This window comes from Rhea pennata, chromosome 26 (assembly GCF_028389875.1).
Source record: "Rhea pennata isolate bPtePen1 chromosome 26, bPtePen1.pri, whole genome shotgun sequence".
NCBI lineage: Eukaryota > Metazoa > Chordata > Aves > Rheiformes > Rheidae > Rhea > Rhea pennata.
This window is the reverse complement of record NC_084688.1, coordinates 2,903,698-2,931,084: the sequence shown is the minus strand read 5'-3', so window position 1 is coordinate 2,931,084 and position 27,387 is coordinate 2,903,698. Positions and strand designations below refer to the sequence as shown.

General features: G+C 38.3%; 1 protein-coding gene across 1 annotated transcript in view; it reads left to right on the top strand.

Annotated features, from left to right (window-relative positions):
* The window catches only part of ZNF652 (zinc finger protein 652), a 28,084-nt gene extending 3,026 nt beyond the window's left edge, over nt 1–25,058 (top strand). The window contains exons 2-6 of the mRNA XM_062595759.1: nt 13,564–14,709; nt 18,837–18,984; nt 19,307–19,422; nt 21,182–21,326; nt 21,792–25,058. Of these exons, the coding sequence (XP_062451743.1) occupies nt 13,801–14,709; nt 18,837–18,984; nt 19,307–19,422; nt 21,182–21,326; nt 21,792–22,306 (1,833 nt within the window). The 5' untranslated portion in view covers nt 13,564–13,800 and the 3' untranslated portion in view covers nt 22,307–25,058. The remainder of the gene's footprint in view (nt 1–13,563; nt 14,710–18,836; nt 18,985–19,306; nt 19,423–21,181; nt 21,327–21,791) is intronic.
* Nucleotides 25,059–27,387: the final 2,329 nt, after the last annotated feature.

Genomic DNA, 27,387 nt, shown 5'->3' with positions numbered 1-27,387 from the left:
AACATTATTAATTTACATTTTGCTAACTCCTTGCTTTCTGTCTTTTCAGAATCTTAAAGTAACAAAGTTTGGGAGGGGTCCCCTAGCAGATTAAATTAAACGTAGTTGATAAGCAGATACTGTCTTCAGATGATACCACCTTAATACATTGAGCTTCCACAAGTTCAGGAAGCATGGCTGAATTATTTCAAAAATGTTTCCTATAAGGATTTGTATTCTTAATTATTGAAAGTGTGCTCCTAAGATACCTATTCTTTCTGTGGAACTAAATGCCTAACTTCCAACTGTCTCCACGGTAAATACTACAAAGTTCTTAAAACAGGTATGCCTAGTAACTCCTTTAGTGCATTGAAAGTCTTAAGAAAGTATTCTCTGTTAGCATAAAAGGATGTTTTGTCTGCAATTGACATTTTCTGCCTTTAAGAACACTTTTAATAAAAACTTGTTCTTGAAGATGCAAACTCTGTTTAAACACATGTCCTTTTAAGTAAGTCAGTATGAGTAAAATTAAATACCATTTTAGGCCTTTGCAGGATCTTTGTTTTCAGTATTTTGGAAAGTGGGTGGGGTTTGTGTATAGCTCTTAAGTAAAATTCATGTAGATCATGTAACTAGTAAAAACATGACAAATACAGATTTTCTGAGTTCAGTTCAAACGTACATTAAAACCTAACCTTGTTGTACCTAGTTTTCAAATTAGCTTTTCAAGTGCTTAATTTTTCCAAGTGATCTTAAATTGGTGATTTTTTTAAATTGCTCCTCCCTCCTGAAAAACAATTGCATAGGGAGTGAAACTCTTGGCAGTAGTTCTGGTGCCAGCAGCTTAAACTCATTAACACAAGCAGCTTGCATTAGTTTCCTTGACACTTTCAGACACCCTTCCCTGAGGAGGTTTCAGACTAGTAGTTTTCACTCAAGAGAAACATTTAGCTATGCTAAGCAACTACCAGCACTTATATACTGTATTGCTCTCTTGTTTGTGCATTTTGAAGTTTTGAAACTAGATTCTTTTAGTGCAAAAGTGATTTTAAAAATGCTGTGTGAAAGGCAAATCCAAGAGAGACTGGGCCTGCTTGAAGATACATTACCAGCATTTGAATCCATAGTAACATTTGAGACGAATCCTGTTAAGCCATTTCATTCTGTCCCAGATACTAAATACAAGCAAACAAAGTTTTTTAGCTGGAGTTTTGGAGGGATATTTGTGGTACCCCTATGAAAGCAGATGGTATGGTAGGATAAAGTATAAGTGCTTTGCCTTTTTTTTTTTTTTTTTTTTTTTAACAAGCAGAAAGTTTTATACTTGAAAATTTACGGACAAGCATCCATTGATCCACATACCTTCTTTCATGGGAGTGTTGTACACAAAAAGTTGCAAATATTTGACTTGGAGCATAGCTGAATCTTGCAGGTGCAGAAAGCATACTAGAACTTTACTTTTTCTGTGGCTCACTAGTTGTGTGGAAGATGGTAAAAATCTGTTTTCAACTCCACGTTTGCTTGCAAGTCGTGCTTTTTTAAACCTTTTTAGTGCTTATGTGATGAAAAGGGAATTATGGAATGTGTCTTAATAGTCCTGTCTGAAAACAAATTACATACAGTGACAACTGATTTTAATGGTAGAAGGCAGACTATTTCTAACTAAAAGCCTGATTGCTCTTAGTGTCCAGTAGCCTATAGTAGATACTGTCAACTAGCAGTGACACTGTAATCTTTTGGACATCTGCTGAACAGGAGTATTTGTTTTCTGGTCGATGTAGACATTTTTTGCTACGAATGTTTTAAAGAAGAAGCTGTCTTTGCTCACACTTCTGTAGGTTTTCTGGTTTGGTCCTTTGTAGTAAATTACATTGTTTCGTACAATGATGAGAGCTCTGTCCTTAATTCCAGACACTCTTTCTCCTTTTTTCAGGCTAGAAAATTTAAAGTGGTGCTTACAGAAATTCTGATGGGGTCAGATAAACTGTCTTTCTCCTGTTTTGTGTGCTTTGTCTCTGTTGGACATTCTGTAGATTCCCAGTTAAGTGATGTACACTGTGCTTAGATTTCCAGTATTTTAATTGTCACTTTTTTACAGATTTATGTTGGGATTGTTGTTTAATGCACTGTGACAGTAGTAGGTTTGACATTATGAAAATATGAATTGTGGTATATAGAAGTGACTTCTGAAGTCTTAGGCTGAAACTGGAATGTATCCTAATAAATCGTCATCACCCATGTCATATAATAGTGAAAATGGCTGCTGTGAATCTCTAGTTTGCTTTATTGTATTGCGAGTGTCTTGAATCATTTATTTCACACTTACTAGCTGCAGGACAAAATCTGTTAGAGTGAAATGCCATGCTGACTACAGTTTAAAGGTCTGAGAAAAATTGTGTGTTGAATTTAATTGCAACTTTTTGCCAGGCAGTTTTGTTTTAACACATGCCGTGTTGCATTTTTCTCGTTTCCGTTGTACCTCTTTAAACTCATTCCAATTCTTTAACTTTGTGATTACAGCTCATAATTTACTTTTTCTTCCCCCTAATTTCATATCCCTTTATCTTGCACTTTTTTTTTCACTGTTGTGTTTTCTACTGTCATCCTTAAACCTGTTTCTTAGACCAGTCTGTTTTTCTTTTTTTTTTTTTTCTTCCCTTTGTGCATTGTTGTGGCTTTTCTTCTAACCAGCAGATTTCTTGGTAAAGTCACCTGCGTTCTACTTATCTTTGATAAATTACCTAGCCCACTTACGGTGCTATAAAATCATTTAACATAATCTCTCCTGTGCGTGACTGACTTCTATTATCCCACACTCCAAACACTTCAAATCCAGACAGTAAGATGAAATTAATTATCGCTGCTATCAGTGGACACTTTTCTTCTTTTCAATCTTTATTTGTAGGTGAAAAAGAAACATGATTTGAGATTCTTGCTGAGATGCTATTCCCTGCCTTGCTCAGGAACTTAGTTATTGTTTCTTTTTCTCAAGAGGGAGAAGGAAAGTTCTGGGTCTTTTTCAAAATTTTCAAACTTATTGTTTGTTCGTTTTTCCTTTTCTCACCCTAAAACTTGCTGGCTGCTCTGAAGGCAGTGTCTGCAGGATCTCTGTTGCTGAGATTTGGGATTCTGCACCCACTGAGTAGGTCCTGAGTCTTGTTCAGACTTTTGCCAAGATGTGAATTTGACTTGGAGCCTGTAACTCTGATCCTGCTATGCTAAAAGTACATCTGTGGTTTTAGATTATGACATATCAGTAAAGAGAGATAACTCATGTCTAAAAATATTTTTATAATCATAAGGCCTTGAAACTTATTTTTAAGTAAAAGCAGGAGCTATGCAAAGGCTGAAGGCATTTGAGAAAAATTCCTGTTTGCCACAGGCACTTGAAAATGTGTAATTTTTTCGACCTCAGTTCTTAAGCATCATCTTTAGATTTGTTCTGCAAATTTGTTGTTGTGCTTCTTGTTCTCTTGCATTGCTGTCCTGTGGAAGTTGAAAGTTGGAATATACCTATAGAACAAAGAATTTCAGGAAGGAAAATTTTATAATAGGCAGTAGCATTCATGAGGCTGCTCAGCTGGTTCAGAGAACTGATCCAGCTAAAAATTAATCCCAAGGAAAGATTATTTTTCAGGCAGAGTGATTTCTCAAGGCAGCTCTCCATGCAATCTCAAGAATGCCAGTGCTGGCACACAAATAGGGAAAGAGGGTATTGCCTCCTTGGCTGCCACACAGAATTAGATCAGATTAAATTGAACAAGTAACTTTGTCCTTAACTAATTATTATCCTCCCCTTTCTCAGGAATAAACTAAAATACAGAGCAGAGATAAAGTGTCCACAGTTGCATAATGAATTAGTGGGAAAAATGGGAATACAGTCTACCGTATCACTGCAGAGAGTTTGCTTTCACTCTTAAGACTCTCACCTGTCAAACACAGGAAGATTGAGATGAACTGGCACAGTGGTGCAGAGGCTGTTGTGATCATATGTTCTGGTGAATATAGACATGCTGAATGGATTTATGTCTCTGCATCTAACTCTGGTAACACTAGTGAGAACACCTAATGTTTCTACCTGCAAAGGCAGAATTTGTGCAATTAGGAGTTTGTGGTGAAGTATTGTTGGTTAGTTTTTCTTGGAAGCTGCCAAATTTCCATGTGTTGCTGTGTTAAATTATATAACTACTATAAAAGGAAGGCTAGTTGTTTTTTCAAAAGTTTACATGGCACCTTTAAAACAAACTCTGTGTATAATGTTTCAGAAGCTTCAGTAGTTCAAAACAGTGATTCGTGGTATAAGCTACTGTACAGGATGGTTATTCAGGGTTTACAGGAGCATTGTGACATTGTGCAAGGAGAAGCAGTTACAGGGGTATAGTTTTAGTATTGTCACATTTAGACTTTGTCAACACTGGATTACTTAAGCTTCTCAATAATAATTCCTGACTGCAGTTCTGCTGGTGATTTGTACTTGCATAAACACACATCTTGTCTTGGTATTAACCACCAGTTAGCTAAGTTGATCTGAGCAGTGTTTACTGATTTTAGTAGTTAAAGTGCTGCTAGCAGTTATAAAATCAAGGCTCTAGGCAAATGCAGATTTCCTTTTGCGGGCAGTTAGAGAGAAGATATTGGGTGAAGCCCAGGTAAGGAGAAGAAGAGAAGTTTCTTCTGCTAATTCTCCATCAGCTCAGCATTTACCAGTATGAGATAGCAGTGAGTCATGCTCTGAGCTAGTACATCTGCTGCTCTGCAGAGGACAGTTGTGCAGCTGCTGCAAGCATTTTTGTTGCAGTGGATGTTTTTACAAACTTGTTACTCTTTTCAAGTCAAAATTACCTAGTGTGTAAAGAGCTCTAGATGAAAAAATGAGAAGATTTTATACGTATCTGTAAGCACATTCCAATGATGTGAGAAGAACAAACTTTATTTTAGAGAGATCAAATTCTCACTTCTATGAAGCCTAAGAAGATTTTCCTATTTAAACCTTCTTTTTTTCCCCACTACATTCCACTCTCAGTAAAGTTCCAAAATATTTAGCGGGCTTTATGTGTATGTATATATATATAAACTAATGGACTGGAAGTGAATCAAAATGTTTAAAAAATACTACATTAAACAGTGACTGATGGACTCTGTATGTGGAGTAAGTGTGCACCATCATGGTCTCAGCTAAGATATTTTTATTTTGAAAGTTCTGTGATTACAGTTTAAAAGATAGATGATACATGCTGTGATGTGTAGTATAGGCTGATCAACAAAAGGCTATGACTAGACAACATATTACTGAACCTGTATGTGAGCTTTCTCAAATTGAATTCTTCTATGACAAAAATGAAGCTTGTTGACATTTCCATTCTACAAGTTGCTAAGGGCTCTGTTAGGGCTTGCGAGGAGAGAAGTTGAGTCTATCCTGGCTATAATTCTGAATGCAGGTGCTCTTTAATGTGTGTTTCTTGCCAAGTTAGTGCTGTTTCTAAAAATGATGTTAGCTTTAACTGAGGAGAAACACCTTTCTTCCAGAATAAGTGTCCGCATGGAAGTTATACTAGCAAATATTGTTTTGTGGGCAGCCTGTTTAAATTCTTTTTCCGGATATCTCAACTGATCCCCATCTGCTTATTCAAAGACTCAGCTACACATCTCCTGCCCCCTTTTCTGCCCCTCACTCTTTGGAAGAAGAAATGTTAGCTTTGGAAAAACAGAAGTACAGATCTTTGACAGACTTCCTCTGTGTTTTCATATGGTTTTATGTAGGCTATATTGTTAGTACAATCATTTACAGTAAGTTAGTAATGTTTAATAAAAAAGTGTCATTGCTGGCATCCATAAAAATAAATGAACAGTTTGAAATCTTGGTGCTATTTTTTTACTTCAAGAAATGCAAGCTGATAATGATGAAAGCAAGAATTCTGAAAGCAGGACTCTTGCTTCTGAACAAAAGGCAAACAAGCAAAAAAAAGGGATTTAGAGAAAGGAGTAGGCTAATGGGTGAAACAATTGTCCTTCAGTACCGTGCCAGTGGGTAGTTCTGTGGACTTCTGGCACGTATTTTGATGAATATACAAATTTGAAGGGACAGATAATCTGTTAATGCTGTCATATAAACTTTTTTTTTAATTCATGTATCTTTAAGGTATCAAACAATTACAACAGGCTAATAAATGCGAAAGTTAGGTATATACCTGTGAATGCCTACCGTTGAGTGCTGACTACCTGTTCTTGTTTTCATCTTGTTTGCTATGTTGAAAGAAACTGGACATGACAGAATAGATTTGGATACAAGGAGGTTCCTAATTCAGTCACAACTGTTGAAGTTTGAATGATGTGCATACCTTCTGATATTTGTTAAGCATATTTGAGACAGTAGGAAAGGCTTAGACTTTTAATTTGAGAGTATATAGGGTGTACTAGAACTTACTTCAAGATAGTTTTGCCTAGTAAAATAAGATGTGGGGTTTATGGCTGTCATATCTAAAGCTAATTTCATAACCAATAGAAAACCTACAGCTTATTGCAAAAGCTGAGGGATTATAATGCTGCTGAATTCTGAAATGACAACCTCTTAAACTATTTTTTGTGGAGATAATGCTTGAAAAAATTCCAGATTCACAGTTCTGGAAATCACTAGTTTGAAAGCCTTTGTCCCTCAAAACAGACTTCTAGATACAGCCAAATAATAAATCTTAAGAAATGGAAAAAGCCTGAAGCTTTTTTATCCTAGTTTTTATGTTTTAGCTGCAGAATATTATAGAAAGCATTTTCTGGAACTGGAAATATGGTCTGTTTCATTTTTCCATTAGGATGTTAAATACTTACAGGCAAATAGCCAGCTCCATACAGTGAAAATATGTTGCCTGCTGAGTTAGCAGGATACCTATCATAGATTATTTTAGGAATTGTCAAGAAAAATAACTGAAAGTTGGGACAGTCTGGATTCTATAGTCTGTCTTCAAGCTTTCGTATACCGTTCTATTGAATGTACCTCTGGCCCAGACCTTTACTTTGAAAATGGAACATTATTTCTTCACTCTCCAGTCTTCTGTTTCCCTGCCAAGTCTTCCTACAATATTTTCAGTTACTACCAGTGTTGTTGGGTTTTTTGATGTGCGTGTCAGTTTAGTTAGCTGTACCATGACTAATCCATTTGAGATAGAGATGCCCAAATGTGCAACATACCTTCCACTGCACCAAAATACAAGCCACAGTGACACAGACCATGTGATATCTAACCTTTCGTATGAATTGATGGGAAAATCTTTTTCAAGTGTTTTTTGAGCTCACAATGAAAAAAGTGTTAGGATTATTCTGTTGTCACAGAACAGTTTCTGGAATTTGATTGTGAATGCTGTTTCTGAGTATCATCTGGCCACATTAGGCTGTATTCCCAAAGTTTGTGTCAGCTGCACAAAATTGGCTTTCTGATACAGTAGATAGGAATACTCTTCTCTACTTTCATTCTTTTCTACTTTCATTTATAGCTCTACTAAGTGTTGAACCTATAATAGATACCATCTCTTAGGTGGGTATTACAAGCTGTCCCTTGACATCTAGCAGATAACAGAATAGGCTGTTGGTTGCATTCAGTCTTTTCATTCTGCTTTTACATTGGCAAAGGCAGACTTAAGTACTTCTCCATAGAAATGCAAAACCCTTGAAGACATGCTGACTGTAGCTCTGTCTTAAGATAGAACTTACCACTTAAGAAGAACATATTTTCAGTTTTTTGCCTATGAAGCAGCTGAGATGCACAAGAAAGGAGTGATTGTACGATGATATAAATAATTCCCTCTTGTATTATTGTCCTGATTACTATCCACTGGCATGATGTAACTTGTACCAGATGTGTTTTCCCACTAATTGAGGCTCACTATGCCTGTGCACTATTATGTTTCATGCACCTGTTCTTCAAACTGTGCAAGTGTATCAAAACTTTTTTTTTAATATGCTCTAAAATATTGCTAGTGTATTGAAATGTCAGGGGTGGGAACTTTAGTCGACCGCTGTGTATTTTCAAGTTGCATCCACAGTAGTTTCTTCATAATATGCTATTCAGAATTCACAGAAAAAGAAGCCTCATTTCTTAAGAATTTCACAGTGCTGAGCTGCTGTGAAAAGTCATTAAGATTTTGTTGTTTTTAGGAGATATACTGCAGAACTTTGGTGTGTTGGGTAGTATAATTAAAGCTATGTTGTATCTATGAAATGGAAGCTATATTTGTCTGATGCATCTTTTATTTCTATTGTATGTGCTGATGAAACCAGTGATTTAAAATTGATTAAGGGGTAACAGTGAATAGTATGAATTAGTGATATTTGGTTTTTGGTGGTGGTAAGCAAGAAACTAACAGAAGACCTTAGTGAAAAAACACATTCCTAGTTACCTCTATGTTTATATCCATCAGAATGATGCTTTCTCTTATCAGCCTTTCAAAATAAACACAAATGTGCCAGCTTATCATAGTCCTACTTTCTTTTTCTTTATCCAAATAAAGTGACTAGTAGGTGTGAAAGTACTTTACATTGAATGGTATTGCCCTTTTGAAAGGGTTGAGCTATACCAATGTATTCCGAGTTCAGCTGTACTAGAAATTTCTTCTTAATGACTTAACTTTCATCCGGAGTTTGGGAAGCAGAGAAACTGACTCTCTAATTTCCATTAGAAATTTGCATGATGGCTAGAATATACTATATCCCAGGTTCAACATAATGTTGGACCTGCATTAAACTAATCAAAATCCTCCCCCAACCTGCTGCCACTGCCTTACTCCTGTTCTGAATGTAGTTTCTTGAAGTACTTGACTAGTTTGAAATCGGTGCATTATCTTAAATAATGTAAATGGTTTATTTATACACATGGTTGTTTCTCTGCTTGTAAACTGCATGCAAATCTGTTTGCCCCAGGACTTAATGCAGCTGTTAAATTGTAGCTTCTAACCAAAAGACATTCAGGCTTCTTAACAACTTCAGATTGTTAGTGCATACACAGAATGGCATTGCCTTTAATTAAAAGGCAGTGATTTTTTTTTCTTAATTGTGAGTGGTACTTTCCTAACTGTAGCTGGAGAGAAATGATGTTTTATGGAGAATAAAATTGCATGCTGCAAGATAATCTTTCTTTAAACTTTCCTACTGAACTTGATGTAATATATAGCGGGCTTTATGCCTAAATGGCAGAGTGGAAGCCTATTCATGCCACACAATGCCTCTTGATTGTATCCACTAAAAAGTTGTTGTTAAACTGAGATTTGTCTGTTCTTAAACTGAGTAGGGGAAAAAAGATCAAATTTGGGGGATTGTCTTGTGTTCAAAGATAAAGCTCTTGTGAGGGAGATGTGTAAATAATTCTTATTGCTCCTACAAGGTATGCAGCGTGTATTATTTCAGTGCTGTAGTGTTATCTGTGACTCAGATTACCCAGCATGTTAGGACTGTATACTTTTTAGAGAATAATTTTGGCTTGGTATCTTGTGAGCTATATTAAAGTTGAGACCACTTCTTACTGTGCCAAGTTGGAAATGGAATCTAGTATAAGTGGCTTATGACTAAAAATTACATTCTGTTTCTGTCATGGAATGCTATATTACAGCAAAGATGGACAATAATAATGGATGGCTAATAAACTAATGCATTGTTGATACTGGACACTGAATATTGCAATCTTTTTTTTTTTTTTGTCTTCATAGTATTCACTTGTGCAAGAAGTAGGTGAGCTGCAGGAACCCCCCCCCACCAGCTCTTAGTATTACTCCTCTTTTCCCTTGTGGCATACCTAAAACTTATCCAAGCAAACACCACTAATTTGTGAATTTAGGCATTTTTTTAAAGTAATTTTCTAGTCCTTATGACTATCTGGGAACAGTAGGGAGATCTTCCAGATGTTAACTAAGTAAAAAGCCAATATAGTGCTGTCTTTGTGCCTATAGACAAGTCAGTCTTGTGGCTGCAATGCTTCTCCTAGACTTGCCAATCTACAGCAAAGTGAATTAGACCAGTGTCTGTCATTTTTCCAGAGCTAATATTGATAACTTTCCGTTGGCAGTAATTAAATGGAGTTTAAAAAAAAAAAAAAAAAGGCCGCTGTCATGTTGCCCAGGAGCGGCAGGGTCATGGTTGTGGAGTGCCCTGAAGTGCCTCTTCTTTCCTCGTATGGGAGCCACCAGCAACAGTTCAGGCAGAAAGAATGAACAGTTAAGTATACATCTGTGGAGCTGGTAGCCTATTTATGATAGCAGGCAAACAGCTGTAGGCCATGGAGGGGTCAGCAGCTTACAGGGAGCCTTGATATTCAGAAATGACTGTGCAGCCATTTCACTAATTACAAACTAAGCTGCGGGTTTGTTTTTTTTTTTGGGGGGGGGGGGGTGTATCTCAGTGTCTGCTTCAGCTGGATGCTTGCCAATAGTCAGGTTATGTATCGTTGATACAGGTAGGACTAAAACATAAGATTTCCTGATTTTCAAGCTTGTCCCTCTGTTGTAGTAAACTAAGGACGTAATTTAAACTTCTGGGTATGTTGAACTCGGTCGGTATTGATTCAAAAGCATTTACTGAATCACAGTTGAGGCAGGTACTTGTTTTAGCATTTCTTGCTAGATAACTTGTTCTATTTTTAGTACAGATAACATGAAGAAATGTGGTTTTTCTTTAGAAGTAGCGAAAGCATTGTATGAAATGTTGCTCCCACATACACATGCTTCCTCCACCCACACATTTGTCTGCAAGTTGTTTGCACTTTTTTTTCTGGGTTTGATCCTTTAATATTTGTAGGCTTGCATACCTTTCTTGTATGATCTTTGATTCCTAAATGTTGCATATACTTCATACCTTCATTTTATGTTCATAATGCAGTTATTCCTCAAAGGGTAATGTCTTGATAATGCTGCTTCGAAAGTTACTTTGAAACTGGGTATGCTATTTGCGTTTTAATTAGAACCCGTTGCTCTCATTTGTAGAATGAACTGGAGTTCATTTTGTGAGCCTGAGTTGTTCAGCAGCTTTGGAAAAAGTAGATTCACTTGCAGAAAAAAATCCCAAACTACTTTCTTACATTTAGGAATAGGAAATTAAGAAAAATTGGTTCTATTATAATATTTCAGCCGTATTTAAACCACTGTCTCTCAGAGCTCTCAATCTTCTAATAGAGTATTGTTTGTATTAAATATGTAAGGAGGACTTTACCAGCTGTTTCACAGTTAAATAATCTTACTGGAAAGTTGTGGGTCCCTTGAGGGTAGCAAGTGGTATATTCAAAGTGAAAGTAGGTTACTGTTTCTGCAGAGTGAAGTGGTTTTAAGACCAAATAGCTTTGATAAATCGGAATGTGTCCCTTTGTTTTTTGAAGTGGTAATACGTTCATACAAAGTGGTTTATTATACAGAATATTCCTTAAATGTGCAGGGGTGAAATGATGGCAGTATTTGCAAACAGACTGTTTCAACGGCCAGTAAACTGGCGAGGGGGAAGAGTAAAGCATCCTTTTCATTATACTTTCTGTGCTTTTTCTGGTGATCTACCAGCAGAATTCAGAGAGGCTTCCAGATTATTTACGTAACTTTTGAGAGATGCTTAATCTACAGAGGAAATAATCAGGTATTGCTTTCTCTGTGACAGTGATTTTCTGGGCTTCTGAATAATTCATTAAATCTTGTTAAAAGAAGAGGTAAATAGTGGATTTTATCATGCCCACTGCTTTTAAAGGTCTTCCTGGGTATAGAGTTGTTAATTTTGGCTTGTAATTACAACCAGTTTATTTGATTATTTACTAGTTTTTCCATCTGAATGTTACTTGTGATAACAAGCCAATGTTAACAGCCCATCTCCGCCTATTTCCTAGCCCAGTTGGGTCTTGGCACTTGCCTTCCTGCCTCTCACCTCCGGTGTTTGGAAGCTGGGCCCGAGAGCCTGCTGCGGACGTTGCGTGCAGCAGCGGGAGGAGACCCTGCTGTTGCACGGCAGTGAGGCTGTCTCCAGGATACTGTGCCAGGCATCTTCAGGGGGCTTTCTCAGAGCATTTGGAAAACTTGGAGAACAGCTCAAGAATCTAGTTAATTAACTTTACGCTGGTAATCAGAAGATTGGTTATTGGTAAGTCACTTTGTCTAGACTGTCATTTCACAAAGATCGCAGGGCAGGGTTCAGCCTCTTTTTAATTACTATTACACCACTGACTGCAGTAAAATTGTCTCTCATTTAATTAAACTAATATCAAAAAGGAAAATTTCAAAGTTGCCATTTTCAGCTATTATATTGTAAGATGGAATAGTTAAATAACTGTGGTGTGGAGTCTATTTTAATTCAGTGTGAAGTGGAAGGAAATTTATCATGCAAATCTGTATCTGTGATATTGTTTCTAGTTGTTTGCTTTATAATACTACTGCTCCAAGAATAATAATAATAAAAATCTCTGTATGATTCTGCAGAGTCAAAGTGTTTTATACCTGTCTGCTGGACTTAGCCCAAGGTTGTAATCTCAGCCTCAAGGAAGGTTTTTGTCTCCAGTAGTGGGGACATGGTTTTCTTCATATTTAGTTGCTTGATGTATCCATTTTCTCTATGGCCTTTCTCTCCATCTTGTAGTCATGGCAGACTTTTAATACTCAATTCTTTCCTTCTGCACCCTCTACTCACAGGTTTCTTTCTGCCTATCTTGTCTGGTCAGCGGCTTCAGTGTATTTCTGACTTAATTCACATAGCCAAAAGTCTTGGCTTGGTGTTGTAATACTGTGCTACTAAAATGTATTTGTCCTACTGAAAAATAGATGTGAGAGTTTGATTACTTGTATTTGTTAGGGATCATGTGGTATTTTTTTGCAGGAGGAAGTAGTAGTGTCCTGGTCAAATTCCAACTTGGATAACTGCAAGTGAAATTTAGATGAGCAAATGTAATACTGTTTCGCTACTGCATTGAGGAGTAAGAGACTGGGGGAGGGGAGAATGAGACAAAAGAATGAGTGCCTTAAATCAAGAGGTTGTATGAGGAATCTCTGAGGTGGAAACATGCAGTGGACACAGTGTTCCTAATCTAATTTAGTGCTGCAAGTTGAAAACGTTTTCATTGAAACTCTTCATGCATATCTACATTAATGGAATGTTTGGTATACAAATTTTTTCATTTATCCTGCTTTCTGGGCGAGGATGGGCCCTCTCTGGCAGGAACAGAGGTATTTCTGTGTAGGTATGTGCCTTGTTTGATGGAGTGGTTTGGGGTAGAACAGAGTCTATGGGTCAACAGGGTTCCAGGGAGTCCAAGAGCAACACAGATCAACGTCTTGGCCCAGCTTGATGAGGCAGGTGGTGATCTTTGGCAGGTGAAGAATATTGTCATTTTTAAATGACTGGCATTTCCCTATGTCAGGATTCTAGTATTAGTTCTGGTCCACAGAAAAGGTGTATTTGTTTGTACCTTAGAACCAATTCTCCTAGAGACAGTGCTACAGGGCAGTTCCCTCTCAACAGATATAGCTCACAGATAGCATATCCTGTGTTTTACCTCAATTGAACAAATTAAAAACGGAAAATTTGGTGAGCATTTTGAAGATTTTTTTTAATTGACCATTTTTTCTGTGTTGTCTTTTGTAGATAAAATGCTCAACAGTCCATTGACAACTTTCTTCAGAAGAATAATTACTACTGCTCTGCTCTTGCCATAATACCAGAATTGAGACCTACACGTCAGTGCTAAAGACCAGCAGAGAATCCTATTTTGTTAATTCTGTGTAGATGGAACAGGCATCGGTCTTGACAACCCATCCTGATTTAAAGCTGCTTACTTGGTTTTCTGGGATTAAAGGTGCTCAATGAATCAGGGCCCCCCAAATGAGTCAGACAGCCAATTCTTGCCAACAGTTGGTTGAAAACTGTGCTGCGCATGTAGCAGGGATGGCACAAGAGGACAGTCGCCGTGGTCAGGTGCCACCCACATTTTATCATGGTGCCAGCCAGGAACTTGATCTGTCCACCAAAGTATACAAGAGAGAGTCAGGAAGTCCTTACTCAGTGTTGGTGGACAGCAAAATGAGTAAACCACATCTCCATGACAGAGAGGAGCAGCCATATTTCAGGGAGAACAGATCAGTAGGAGAGGTCCGGGCTGTGAAAGAAGACAGAGAAAACTCTGACGACTCTGAGGAGGAGGAAGAGGAGGAAGATGAAGTGACTTACAAAAGGGAGCAGATTATAGTAGAGGTAAACCTTAACAACCAAACATTAAATGTATCAAAAGGGGAGAAGGGTGTCCCCTCCCAGTCCAAAGAGACTGCTGTTCTTAAGACCAGCAGTGAGGAAGAGGAGGGTGACAGTGGGGAAGAGGCCACTGAAGACAGTAATGATGATGAGGAAAATGAGAGGCAGAAGAAAAAAGAGAAAAGAGTGGAAAAAGTTAGTGTTGCACAAAGGAGAACAAGGAGAGCTGCATCTGCTGCAGCAGCCACAACCTCCCCATCACCCAGAGCTACAAGGGGTCGTAGAAAGAGTGTGGAGCCCCCCAAGCGTAAGAAGAAAGCTGCAAAGGAGCCCAAGGCACCTGTGCAGAAATCAAAGTGTGAAGAGAAGGAGACTTTAACCTGTGAGAAGTGCCCCAGGGTGTTTAACACACGCTGGTACCTGGAGAAGCACATGAACGTCACTCACAGGCGCATGCAGATCTGCGACAAATGTGGGAAGAAATTTGTTCTAGAAAGTGAGCTGTCCCTTCACCAGCAAACAGACTGTGAAAAAAATATCCAGGTAGGTTTGCTCACCTGCTTGCCAGATTTCCGTTCCTTCTGTTGTGCCCTGGATACAGCTGGTGGACACTTCAGAGGGGGAAATCTCTTACGCAGACCAAGGTTCTGACCAAGACCTTGTCCCTACAGATCAACACTTTTTGGTGTCTTCCAAAAGAAGTAAATTGTAGGGAACAAAGTGCACAACTGCTTTCTGCTTTAGCAGAGTTATTCTAATATTTAACCATATGTTGGGAAAAATGAAAAACTACTTTTAACACATGTCAAACTCAAGAATAACTGGCCTGAAAGCAAGCGCATTTGCTGGGAAGTACTTTGGCAGGATAAAACCTATTTCTTCAGGTGCTGAGCACCTGCAGCTTATCACTAGCTTTAAAGTTCAAAGTTTCAGTGTCTTGAAAGTCAGTCACATAGTATGTCCAGGTAAAGTTTCAAGGGAGAACAAAATTATGATGTGTTGCTGGTGTTGGAATCAGAAAGGTATAAAATACTGGAGAGGCAAGCAGGTGAGAGAGAAACTAGTGAAGTCAGGATTTGAATTTGTGTTACAATGTAACTTTTTTTTCCTATAGAGATAATTACATAAAAGTGATTTACAGTAGTGTTCATGTATGGGTATGTAAGTGTATGAACTCATAGACTAAATGCATTCATGAGCCTGCCCTGTCCCCAGTGGAAAAAGCTCAATAAATCTCACTGATAGTATAAAGGTCTCTGGTCTTTCTCAGCAGAAGATTTGCAGCTTTTAATTTTATACAACAATGGAAGCCTGTGTTGTAATAGAACCGTTTTAAAATGTAAGTGGTGGAAAGAGTTTCAGAGTTTCTGATTCATCTGTGGTTTGTACTTTGCTCATAGGCATCTGTGTTCTCATGTAACTGGGGGCACTGTTGTTTTATCTGGCAATTTGAACGTGCTTTGTTGCCTTGTTAAACTAGGCACAGTGTTGCCACCTACTTCTGAAATAATCCCACTGCTGGGGTGAAGCAGCTTGAGTTCGCTTTCTGCGCAGCTGAAATATTCAGTGATTGTAGGGCAACAAGTTTTTTGTCTATCCAATGAGATTTAGCAGAAGGATTTAAGATTTGTTTGTTTGATTGTTGAAATACTAAACTGAACTGGTATTCAGTTCCTGCTGCTGTGGGTGACAACTATTTATTGCAATTTCTCTTTGCAGTACAATTCAATGCAGCTCTACATATCACTATACTATTTTTCCTGAGGCTTTAACTTGTAGGAGGAAGGTTGAAGAAGGGAGTAGATCTTCGCTAGCAAAATGTATACACATTCCAGCATGTCCTAGTTTCTGCCAAAGAGTCGACAAATATCCTTGCTCTTTTTGAAATAAATATTTCAAAACTTTATTGTGGCAGAGAACATTTAAATGTGCATTTAAGCAATGCCCTGCCATCCAAGTGGCTCATTCGCCACATAGTATCTTAGGACATTAAGCAGGAGTTTATGAATAGATTGAATACATGTGATAGAATGGAGAAGCATCTGTAATCCCTGCACCCACGTGCTTCTAAGGGGTTACTGATCAATAAATAAGTCCTTTGACACTTCATATTGGTGAGCACAGCTTACTGAGCAAAGAAACTAAATCCTGCATTTTGCTGACAGTCAACTCCAGTGAGACTTGCTGTGCATCTGCACTGTTCGTTAAAGAGCACCGCAGAGCCCCAAGCTAGCTTTGAGTTAGGTGGTAAATAAATGACTGCACCTAGTGTTTCAGAATAGAAGATTTCAGTAAAGGCCTGTTGCAAAGAGAGTCTGAGGAGTTTTTTGAAATGTGAATGAAATACAAGTCTTGTCTGTGCTTAGTACCCCCAGGTGGCTGCCACAGTGTGAAATTCCTTTTGCTATCATGATATATCTGGGTACACGGCATTTTATATTAATGTACATTAACTGGTTGTTTCTGTTATTGTAGTTCTTCTAGACACTAGTTGGAGACTGAGAGTCTAGTGAGTAATGGACGTACAAGCAAAAAACTTTTTAAAAAAAAAAAGTTTTCTGTATGCTATAGGCATATATATTTCAGTAAAACAAGGAAAGTTCTATATTAAAGTAGAGCAACATAGCTACACTGGCTGTGTCGGTGTTACTATACTAGTGCAGAAGTACATGCTGTAGGTATTCCTTACATTACATTGTCCAAAAGTAATAGGAAAGGAAGAAATTATATTTAGTATCAGAAGCATCAGATCCAGAAATTCTGCCAAATATTCCTGGTGCCAGAAGCACTGCTAGTCATCTTCAAGTTCTTTTTATAAGCATATATTGAACAATTATTTCTGTCTGTCCTAACGTTCAAAATGTGTTTTACAACTGCCTGCAATTTTATTTATTTATTTTACTTTTGGTGAAAGGAGTAAGGAGATATGAAAGTTTTACATTAATGTAGGGTTTAATATGTCAGTGGGAGTGTGGAGCTTTGTCTATAAAAATCCTGAATGGTTTCATTATGTAAATGGTAATTGAGCTGATAAACATGGCTGGCTTCTCTCGGTTGAAAAACCTATGTTTGTTTGTTTTTTTTTTTGTCTAAACAATGGGCTATATCTATTTTTCCAGATAAATTATTTTTTTCTGGTTTGCATCCTTTCAACATTAGTACCTTCACAGAGTTTGTGTTGTTTTCTTAGACTCTGTGTAATAGCTCTTAATGCTAGTGATCTAGACTACTTGCTGATGATGATCATAAATTAAATTGTAGACTGTTTAAAGAACTCAGTTAACCTTAAATCAAAGGATTTTTGATCATTTCTTAGCATTGCTTCACTCTCTAGGGTTTTTTCCCCATGGACTACAGTTTGTTCCTGGCACATCTCCAAGTAGGTACTTTCAGAGGCCAAAGAATCTCCTTAGAGTCAGCGTGGTGAGTGGTGTACCAGAGTTTCCAGGCCTGCAGAGATCGGGAGCACTGTGGAAACAACATAACTTGCCTGTGCAGAGAAGAAACGGCTCGAGTTGATGGAAGGAGTAGAACTAGCTAAACCTGCAGTGAATGGCGTATAGCTGTCCTCACTTTGAGAGAGGAGGGTAACTGACAGGCAGAAAAGTGGAGCTGTACCACCCCCCCCCCCCCAAAAAAAAAAAAAAACCCACCCCCAAACATCCCAAAAGCCAGCAAAAACCAACAAATCACAATTCCTTACTCTTCACTTTGAAGATAAAAATGACCTGTTATCCTCACATGTACTGCTTCTATCAAGTTTCACAACTAAGTTTATTCTGGAATTTTCAGAATTGTACAAGGATTTTAAAAAGTCTTTAGCAAGAACGCTCTTGAAACTAAGAGATGCATGAAAGCCTGTGGATCCTGCTAATCGCTGACTTTCTGGACTTTTCACAGTATTGTGGGATGCGATTAAAACATGGTTTGCATATGGTCATTTTAAATCTTCAGTGCTACTGATCTGTATAAAGGAAGAGTCAGAACATGAAAAGAAATTTACTTTGCTGTATGAACTGTGTACCGGAGTCTCCGCATGGTCAAGAGCTGTGAGATGGAAGCTGTCTTCCATACAGAGTCAAAAGAACACGAGAACTTTGACTAGTTCACAGGTTGTTAGACCTGGTCTCCCAGAGATCAGAGAGGTCACAAGAAAGACAGGGCTGGACACACAGTTGAGTCTCAAGGCAGCTTGGTGCTGTTGGCCTCCTCAGCCTCTCTTGGCCTGCTTCTTCCCACCGCCAGGGGTTTGGATTACCAGCAGCCTCAATGCCAATGGAGTCTTTTTTCTCCTGTGCTGGGATTTGCAGTTGAGCTCCCTGGAGGCTGCAACCAGCTATACATAATGTTGTGTTTTGGAAATAGGTTAGTGTAGTAGCTGTGGTGCTCTTCAGACTTTGGCAGATGGCAAAAAAAAAAAAAAAAATACAATGTGCTAACACGCTCTCTAATTCTACTTGATTTGAATTGTAGGCTTTGCTTAGTGTGTGTTTCAACTGTAAAACAGTAAATGTAAGCTGAAGTACAGTCTGATAAAGTATACAGCGTTTTGACTTGTTTTGGATCCCTTTTTGATGTGCAAGAGGAAAATATGTGGCTTACCACCACAAACTTGATCCACTGAATCTTTCTGATTTTTAAACTTCTTTGTGTTTGTCCCACTCATTCAGTGCGTTTCCTGTAATAAGTCATTCAAGAAGCTCTGGTCCCTCCATGAACATATCAAGATTGTCCACGGATATGCAGAAAAGAAATTCTCCTGTGAGATTTGCGAAAAGAAGTTCTACACCATGGCCCACGTGCGGAAACATATGGTTGGTGAGTTATTGATTGGTGCTTCTGTTGGTTCTGCCTCACAATTTGTCTATATGGCTCTTAACTCTTAATTGTTGTTTTTGGAGAGTAAAGAGAGGGGAAGAAAGGGCAAATTCAGTCATCTGAGCTTTAGCTGTAGCTAGAAGTTCAAGTTTGTATTACTGACAGGCAAGCAAAGTATATATGCGTATGTGTGTTCATGTGTATGTATATGCATAAGCTGTACAGTTCCGATCATTTTACTGCTCAGTGTTCCAGAAAGAATTCTGGGTGAAGAACTACTTACATTTTAGTAACTCTTTTCTAATGTAATATTTTGTTGCAGCACATACAAAGGACATGCCATTTACATGTGAAACCTGTGGAAAATCATTCAAACGCAGTATGTCTCTCAAAGTACATTCCCTACAGCATTCTGGAGAGAAACCTTTCAGATGTGAGGTGAGGCAGCAACTTACAATTTTAAAAGTTTTGGATATGGTAGCATAAGATAGGGAATTAGTAATGCTGTCAGTAGTCATATATGTTTTCTGTCAGTGTTCATAGGAAAGCCAGTAGCACAGTACAAATTATGGTAATCTTCCTTCTTGCCTGGTGACTTGAGGCAAATGGAGCTGACAACATTGGAAATAAATTACTGCTTGATATTTCACTTTTGGGGAAAAACTGTGGGCAGACAGGTGATGAGTTCTTAAGTTAACAGGGGGGAGAGCAAGAGAAAAGTCATTCCCTTTTCCTGAAACATGGAATGAATGGAAGCAAGCATTTTGATTTGTGTCTGTCTCTCCCCATACAAAAATGGAGAAAAGAGCAAAGTTTATCAGTACTACTGGGAGTGTTAAAAGGAAGAGAAAAAATAGAAGAGAGGAGGAATTCTGTCAACACTCTTCACAGCTGGAGAAATAAATGAGTCATAGAATCATAGTATCGGTAAGGTTGGAAGGGACCTCTGGAGATCATCTAGTCCAACCCCCCTGCTCAAGCAGGGTCGCCTACAACATGTTAGACAGGGTTGCATCCAGGCAGGCTTTGAATATCTCCAGAGAAGGAGACTCCAGAACCTCTCTGGGCAACCTGTTCCAGTGCTGAAAATGAAAGTCAAAACTTTGAAGTCCTACAAACCAAATCGCACAGACATGAGTCTGGAGATCAGGCTTTTGCAAGGACATTGTTTGCTTCCTCTACAGTAGTCTCTACAGTTCAGAGATGGTATGAGGTATGCTGTAAAGGCTGCCTCTTATAGAGTGTGTGAGAGGCTAGTCATTTGTCATATTAGCGATTATTGCAAAGCGGTTTAAAGTTCTTTTTTATCATCTTTTAGAAGATTACCTTCTTGAAGTGTAAGATAGTACCCTAAACTGAGGTTTCTTAAAGTCTGTGTTTGTGTTGTGAGGGGGGGCGTATCTCACTGGTGCATTACTGTGTGTTTCTAATGTATAGCTATGTCTGTTCTAGGGAAGGAGACTGTATGGGATGGACTTATTCAGTCATATGTCTGGGGCAGATAATGTCTCAGTCATGTGATGGAGATGCTTGTGGGCTATCACATGACCGAGGCAGGCCTTGGTGTAGAGCCTTTCCTGTTTCCACAGCAGCTCTGGTGGCTCATCCTATCCAAGGAGCGGAGCACAGCTGCTGCAGGACACGTAGGAGTAATGGCAATGTTGCAGCCACAATAGTCTTGGAGATAAACCTTTTGGGAGAGAAATTACTTCATATTAAAGCAGTAGATAATAGCTGGGAAACAGACCAGCTTTCAGAAAAACAAGCCTGCATAAGAGTTGCTGTTGGTTTTGCTGTGCAAGCAGAGTCCTCTAGTGGACGCACACCACAGTCCAGCAGAGATTGCTGGCAAAGCTGCAAAACCTCCAAGTGATACGTTAAGCCAACAGAAGCACTCTTCCGTTGGCATAACTGTGTTTCTACCAGGGGTTTGCCAACAGCTATGTCAGCTAAAGGTTATGACTGCTCCACACTCCTTGCCAAGTTTCCTGTGCCAGCAGAACTTTTAGTACAGACCAAATTCTACTCTTATTTAATAACATAAACTCCTTGTTTGCAGGGTGTGCCGGTCCTTGTATGTATTAGTTGAAGTATTCCTTTGATTCCTTCACATAATACATTTGAATGCTGTCCCATGACTGCCACGCATCCTCATGTGTGATGCCTGAATATCATGGTTGCCATCTGTCTGTTGCAGAACTGTGATGAGAGGTTTCAGTACAAGTACCAGCTGCGTTCCCACATGAGCATCCACATTGGGCACAAACAGTTCATGTGTCAGTGGTGTGGCAAAGACTTCAACATGAAGCAGTACTTTGATGAGCACATGAAAACACACACTGGTAAGAACTTATCAAAGAAAAGTGCAGTTACTTCCAGCACAAAAACATACCTACACTTTCATCCATGTTACTCCCTTGGAATTTGTGATCGAAACTGCTATCCAACCTAGATAAATCAGAAAGGAAAGGTTAATACGTTAACCTGCGGTTACAACAGAAGAGCTGTCTATAGTCATGTTGATTCATTGTGGAGGAAAATGAGAGGTTAGGCTTACTTCCTTGTTATTTTGGTTTGAAGGAACTCCTTCCCAAAAGCCTTGTAATAGAACTTTCTTGTGCCTCAAAATCTGAAGATGAGAAAGGATTTCATAAAAACTGAGGACTCCTGTGGAACAACTGTCTCTTTGTTGGCTGAAGGTAGCTGTCAGAGTAGCTTTTTGTAATACACACTTGTTTGCCATTACAGCTGAAGTAATTATTAGCAAATGTTTTGTGCCTGACTGATTGCTGTGTCCATTTCTGTAGGAGAGAAGCCTTTTATCTGTGAAATCTGTGGGAAAAGCTTCACCAGCCGCCCAAACATGAAGAGACATCGCAGAACTCATACAGGGGAGAAGCCTTACCCATGTGATGTGTGTGGTCAGCGATTTCGCTTCTCCAACATGCTCAAGGCACACAAGGAGAAATGCTTCCGTGTTACTAGCCCTGTTAACGTGTCATCTGCTGTCCAGATCCCACTGTCCACGACCTCTCCTGCCACCACAGTCCCTGCTGTAGTGAACGCACCCACAACCCCAACCCCACCTATCAACCTGAACCCAGTGAGCACGCTTCCTCCACGCCCCATTCCCCATCCATATTCACACCTTCACCTACATCCTCATCCTCACCATCCACATCATCTTCCTGTGCCCCCGGTTCCTCATTTACCCCCTCCTCCAGCTCTTTTTAAGAGTGAGCCTTTAAATCACAGAGGCCAGAGTGAGGACAACTTTCTGCGACACCTGGCAGAAAAAAACAGTTCAGCACAGCACCACTAACATCTTTGCTTCCTGCCAGCTATTTTCCCATTTTATGCACATGGAAACTTGCCCTCATGGAAGTACAGAGGGTTAGTTGGTGAGGATCTTTTGTCTGTCTCTCAGCCCCAGCAGAGAGTCCTGATTTTCTCTTGAATCAGTTAACCAACAAGGAAATTCTGTTTTGGATCAGCAGTGGTCATTTGAACCTGGGAACCGACAGGACTTAAACCCAATTTGCTTGCATTTTACTGGTGACTTTTATAAATTTCAGATACTGAGACTTGTGGAATTTTATAATTTCATATCAGCTGATGAGGTATGCTTGCTTTTATATCCTGGACTTCTCCTCAAAGAGGAGATAGGCCTGGTTTTCTTTGTACTAATCGGAAAGGCTGTGAGATTAATACAGAGCATTAATTGTATCACTGTGTATCGTAATGAATTCTTTTCAGCTTTTGGTGCCGGCTATGGAGTGAGCCAGCCACGTATCACAGTATATTTGAGCATTATAAAGACAAAAAAATTTCTTGTTTGTGTAGCTCTCCTAACACACTCTTTATTTTACTACAGAAATTATTTTAGAGTTTTTTGTATAGACCTATTTAGTAGTCTGTTTCTAAATGAAATGTATTTCAATAAGCGGTGTAATTTTTTCAGTGTAGCTGGACCTATGTTGTATAATAGATAAATTTTTATAATCATCAAAATGTGATTCTTAAAAGATGCATATAGCTTCTATAGTTAAAGTTATTCTTACAACCATACAACTTAAAAGGTGCTTCAGAGAAGGAAGGAACCCAAGAGGTCTCTGGAAAGGTTGCCTCAAAAGTGATGTTGATTTCAGAACTTTATGTAATTTATTTTAGTAGGGCTTTTTTTTTTAACCTTACATTTTCCTTTTCACAGTTTCTCTTAAGCTTATTGGACAAGGATGCCGAGATGCTGTATTCCTCCTCCACGAGTTCTGTTTAGTTCGGTTGGAGTGAGGTATAGGGTGGGCTAGAAAGGGAGCCCCTTATCTGTAGGGACCCACTGGCTCATGAATCGAAACTCGCAAGTTAACAAGAGATCTGACAGCAGAGAGAAAATAACTATCTCAAGTCAGCCAAGCATCTTTTCTGTTTATGTAGGAGAGCCAGGTTTAATGGCTTTTCATGGTATGATTTTTAAGTTGCGGATCATATCAAGTGCTGCTCTTCAAATTGCTTATTGGAATTCCTGGAGTTGTTAGGAGAGGGGAATTAAGTGAGATCATAAATGTGGTGTTTCTGACTGGTTGAGTGTAAGAGTGAGAAGAAAGGTTTGAATGATACAATGGTGTTTCAGTTGCATTGTTAAGAAAATGCTGATAGCACTGTATGTACCGTGTGAAGCTCTATCCCATAAACGTAATGTGCATAAAATTATGGGATGATTTCTAGGGGTCGTAGTCATATTTTGGCAAATCTAAATTTTACAGTTGTAGGGTAGGAAACTTTGAATTGTAGGCATGTCACTGTTTCATAATCCTGGGAGGCAACGAGGGGTAAATGACAAGTTTAGTGCAGGGATGGTGGGCTGGAATGCCAAATGTATCTGTTTTAACCAGTAAGTAGCTGTTATTTTTCAGTTTTGTTTTTTTCTTCAACTAAAACTAAATATAGCAGCATTATGCAATCTAGGTAACTGTTGCCACCTTCAATGAAGAGAGAGGCCCAAGGCAATGTACTGTAAGTCCTTTTTTCCTTAAAATTCCTACTTTTCTCTGCTGCTTTTTTAAATTAAATCCCACCAAACTATACAGCCAGAGATCCTCACGGGCAGATGTCTAACTTACCATCCTGCTTATTAATGAACTGGGATTTTGTGGCTAATGGGATTAATTTCTTTCAGTCTTCAAGATAGCAGAAATGGTGGGAACCCTTCCTAGTGTTACTTCCTCAAGGTTAATGCTGTTAAGCACTGTTTTGAAACATCATATCTTCTGGCTGAGAATTAGCTCCTTAGTTGATATTTTTCAGCATTTCTGCCACTGAATCATTGATAATGTTTTATTCATAAAAATCATAGGAAACCTTAGGAACCAGAATGGGCAATTTTGGCCCAACAAACGTACTAGTTTTTGGCTAAGCTGAAACCCCTTCCAGCATTTCTGAAAAATAAAACAATGTGGTTTTTAAATGTTTTCTCTATAGTATTTATATACACCCTCTTATCTTCTAGACAAAAAAATTCAGTTATGAAAGTGAATTTACACTCATAATTACAACTATTGTATTTACTGTGGCTGGTCCGCCCTGGAAGTTCTATGCATTCCACGTCACATTTGCAACCTACATTTCTGTTGTGCCACTATTTTATGGTCAGGCTTGTTATTAAATGATTTTCAAATACAAAAGAAAAAAAAAAAGTCTTGGTAAATCGATTGTACTCCAGTTTTGCAAAATGATTTCTTCTCAATAAATTTACAGTATTAGGCTGCTATTCAGAATTCTAAAAGCTGAGACAGTTTTTGTTTATTATTTAGTTCATAGGAATGATGCACGTTGTAATTTTTTTTTCTTCCGAGACTTATGAACTTCCCTTCTGTGGAAGAAGATTAAACTATTTAACCAACTTAACAGTCTGTTATAACGTGACATGATGTCAACAGATTCTCATGTTAATCTAGGGCAAGCATATTGAAATCTGACATAGTGGTCTCAAAGTGTTGCAGTGTTACATTTTAAAAGTACATACTTCATCAAAAAGGGAAAGTGGATATTACAAAAGTCAGAAAATTCAAGGTTGAGATTTGCTGTGGCTTCTCACTTCCATTAAACAAATTTTCATCGGTACGCACCCCTTCTGAAGGTTTTGCACAACACTAAGGGGCTCAAGGAGAGCAAAGGCAAAGTATATCAACTGTGGGTTTGATTTGAACGTTTCTGGAAAATGGAGCTAATCTTTTGGTTTTGTTCTTAAAACATTCTACAGCCTAAGGCAAAATTCTACTGAATTCCTACAGCTACATTTTTTTAGAAGTGGAAAACTCAACAGAATTAAAGCTGTAATTGGGAGACTGGCATTCGAAGACAAGCCAAAAAAGGACAGCATTTTTTCTAGGGAGTTGAAGCTGCTTGTCCTAGATACAGTGAGTTACCTTTTCTAAAGGTATTAGCTGTGTTAGCTTGTTTATTCGGTGTATTATCTGAGACGGAGTTATCTTCCTGGATAAAGGTGTGGTGGTTATTTGTTTTATATTGTCATGCCGGTCTGAACTGGTGACTCTCCTACTCACACATCTAAGATGCTTCTTATGGGCTAATTTGTATTGTTGTGCACATCAGCTGCTAGCACCTGGCTTGGGTTCCGAACCACATGTTAAATTACAGCTTTTGGAAGAGTACTTAAAGCTGAACTCAGACTGTTATCACTGGGAAATTAGTTCATATCTCAACAATCCAGTTCATCTGGATGTTTTTGTCTATATTGTGTCTGTTGAGCATGTAATAGCTGTTTTCTATTTATTGAAGAGAAGAGGAGATAAAGCTCAGGGTAGGCAGTCTAAAAGATGGTGCTTCCCTTTGACCGTTTTGGTCTGTTTTAGCCAAGTAAGTGAAAGAACAAGTTCAACTCTGACCTAAGAAGATTAGTATTTTTGTAATAAATTTAATTTACTGCCTATTTCTTTGTGTTATAATGACCAACAGTGTGATCATCAGTGGGGTCATGCACCATTTTTTTTTTTTTTAGGAGTTTGAGAGCTGTTGGGCAGAGCTGTTTCTATGCTTGCAAAGGTATTGCTGTATTGACACTTTTTGGTTTGATTATTATTTGCAGAGTATATTGGTAATGTGCCTTTGAGAAGGTGATAAAACGATATGCAACTTGCAGTGAGGCACTCGAGAACACTACATTAATAATGTGAAACTTTTTTTGCTTTGGGACTTGAGCTCAGGGCCATAAGACGTTTAAATGTTTATTTTATGGTTTCCTATTTCTATTGACAGTATTTTAAAAGAACACGTAATATGTGGCTCAACAAGACTTTTTACCCAATAGTAAGGAACATCTCACTTGTAAATAGAAGATGAATTAAGTTTCCGTTCTTAGTGTTGATTTTGGTGTTTTAACCTGGGAGACATGGCTACCTTGACAGATGATTGAGGTGAATTAAATAAATGCTTGCCCGTTTTCATAACAAACTGAACTGATGCAATTTTTCCAGCCTAGTGTATAATACAGTGTAATTAAGATGTGAGTGATCCTTAGTAGAAAACGTGACTTTGTTCTTTTATCTCATCTGTTCTGAACTTTGAGCTCTACTGTTTTTCAGTAGTGACTATAAAAGTCTTCCAGATCTCTGTCCTTACTGTCTTTCTTTTCTTTTTTTTTTTTTAAATAGGCATATATATATATATATATATATAATTTTTTTAATTTGGTATAAAATGTATTGCTAAGCAGAAAGTACATATGGAGCTTGAGCCTGGATGTGGTCTTCTATATCCTAGCTGGAAAAGTCTAGAGAGAAGGAACACGTGCTCATTATAAACAGTGGTCACGTATTTTTGAAGGATGCTATTGTTATATTGAAGACACTGAGACTGGCACTGGATACTCTATTGAATAATTATCGATAACTTAATCAGGCATTTCTTTAATGAAACTGCCATTTAGCATTTCAGAAATTAGTACCGTTAGATACCTTGTCAGTTGTTCAGAACCGATAAATACCACACCTCCCTAGATTGTTTATATATTAAATCATCAAGGGTTTCTAGAGTAGAGGGAAGGTACATTGAAAATTAATGACTATAAAATGATTTCACTCTTTTACGGTTTAAATTTGAAAGCAAAAGTGTCACTGTGCAAGTTTTGACATGCACGTTAAGGTTTAAACAGTCTTTCATGGCATGTCACTTGCCAGCTTCCATCAAATGAATTTGTCTAGTAGCATAATGGTTATTTTACTGGTATCTGAAAACATTTTTGTATATGTAGCCTTATGTTTTCTTTTGCAGAGTGCTTTTTTCCTAGCAATTCACAGAGAGGGTTCCCCTTAAAAGGCTCAGGTAGGGAAGAAGGAACACTCATTTTCCCAGGGTTGGCATACCTGTGAATGGAACTTGATAATT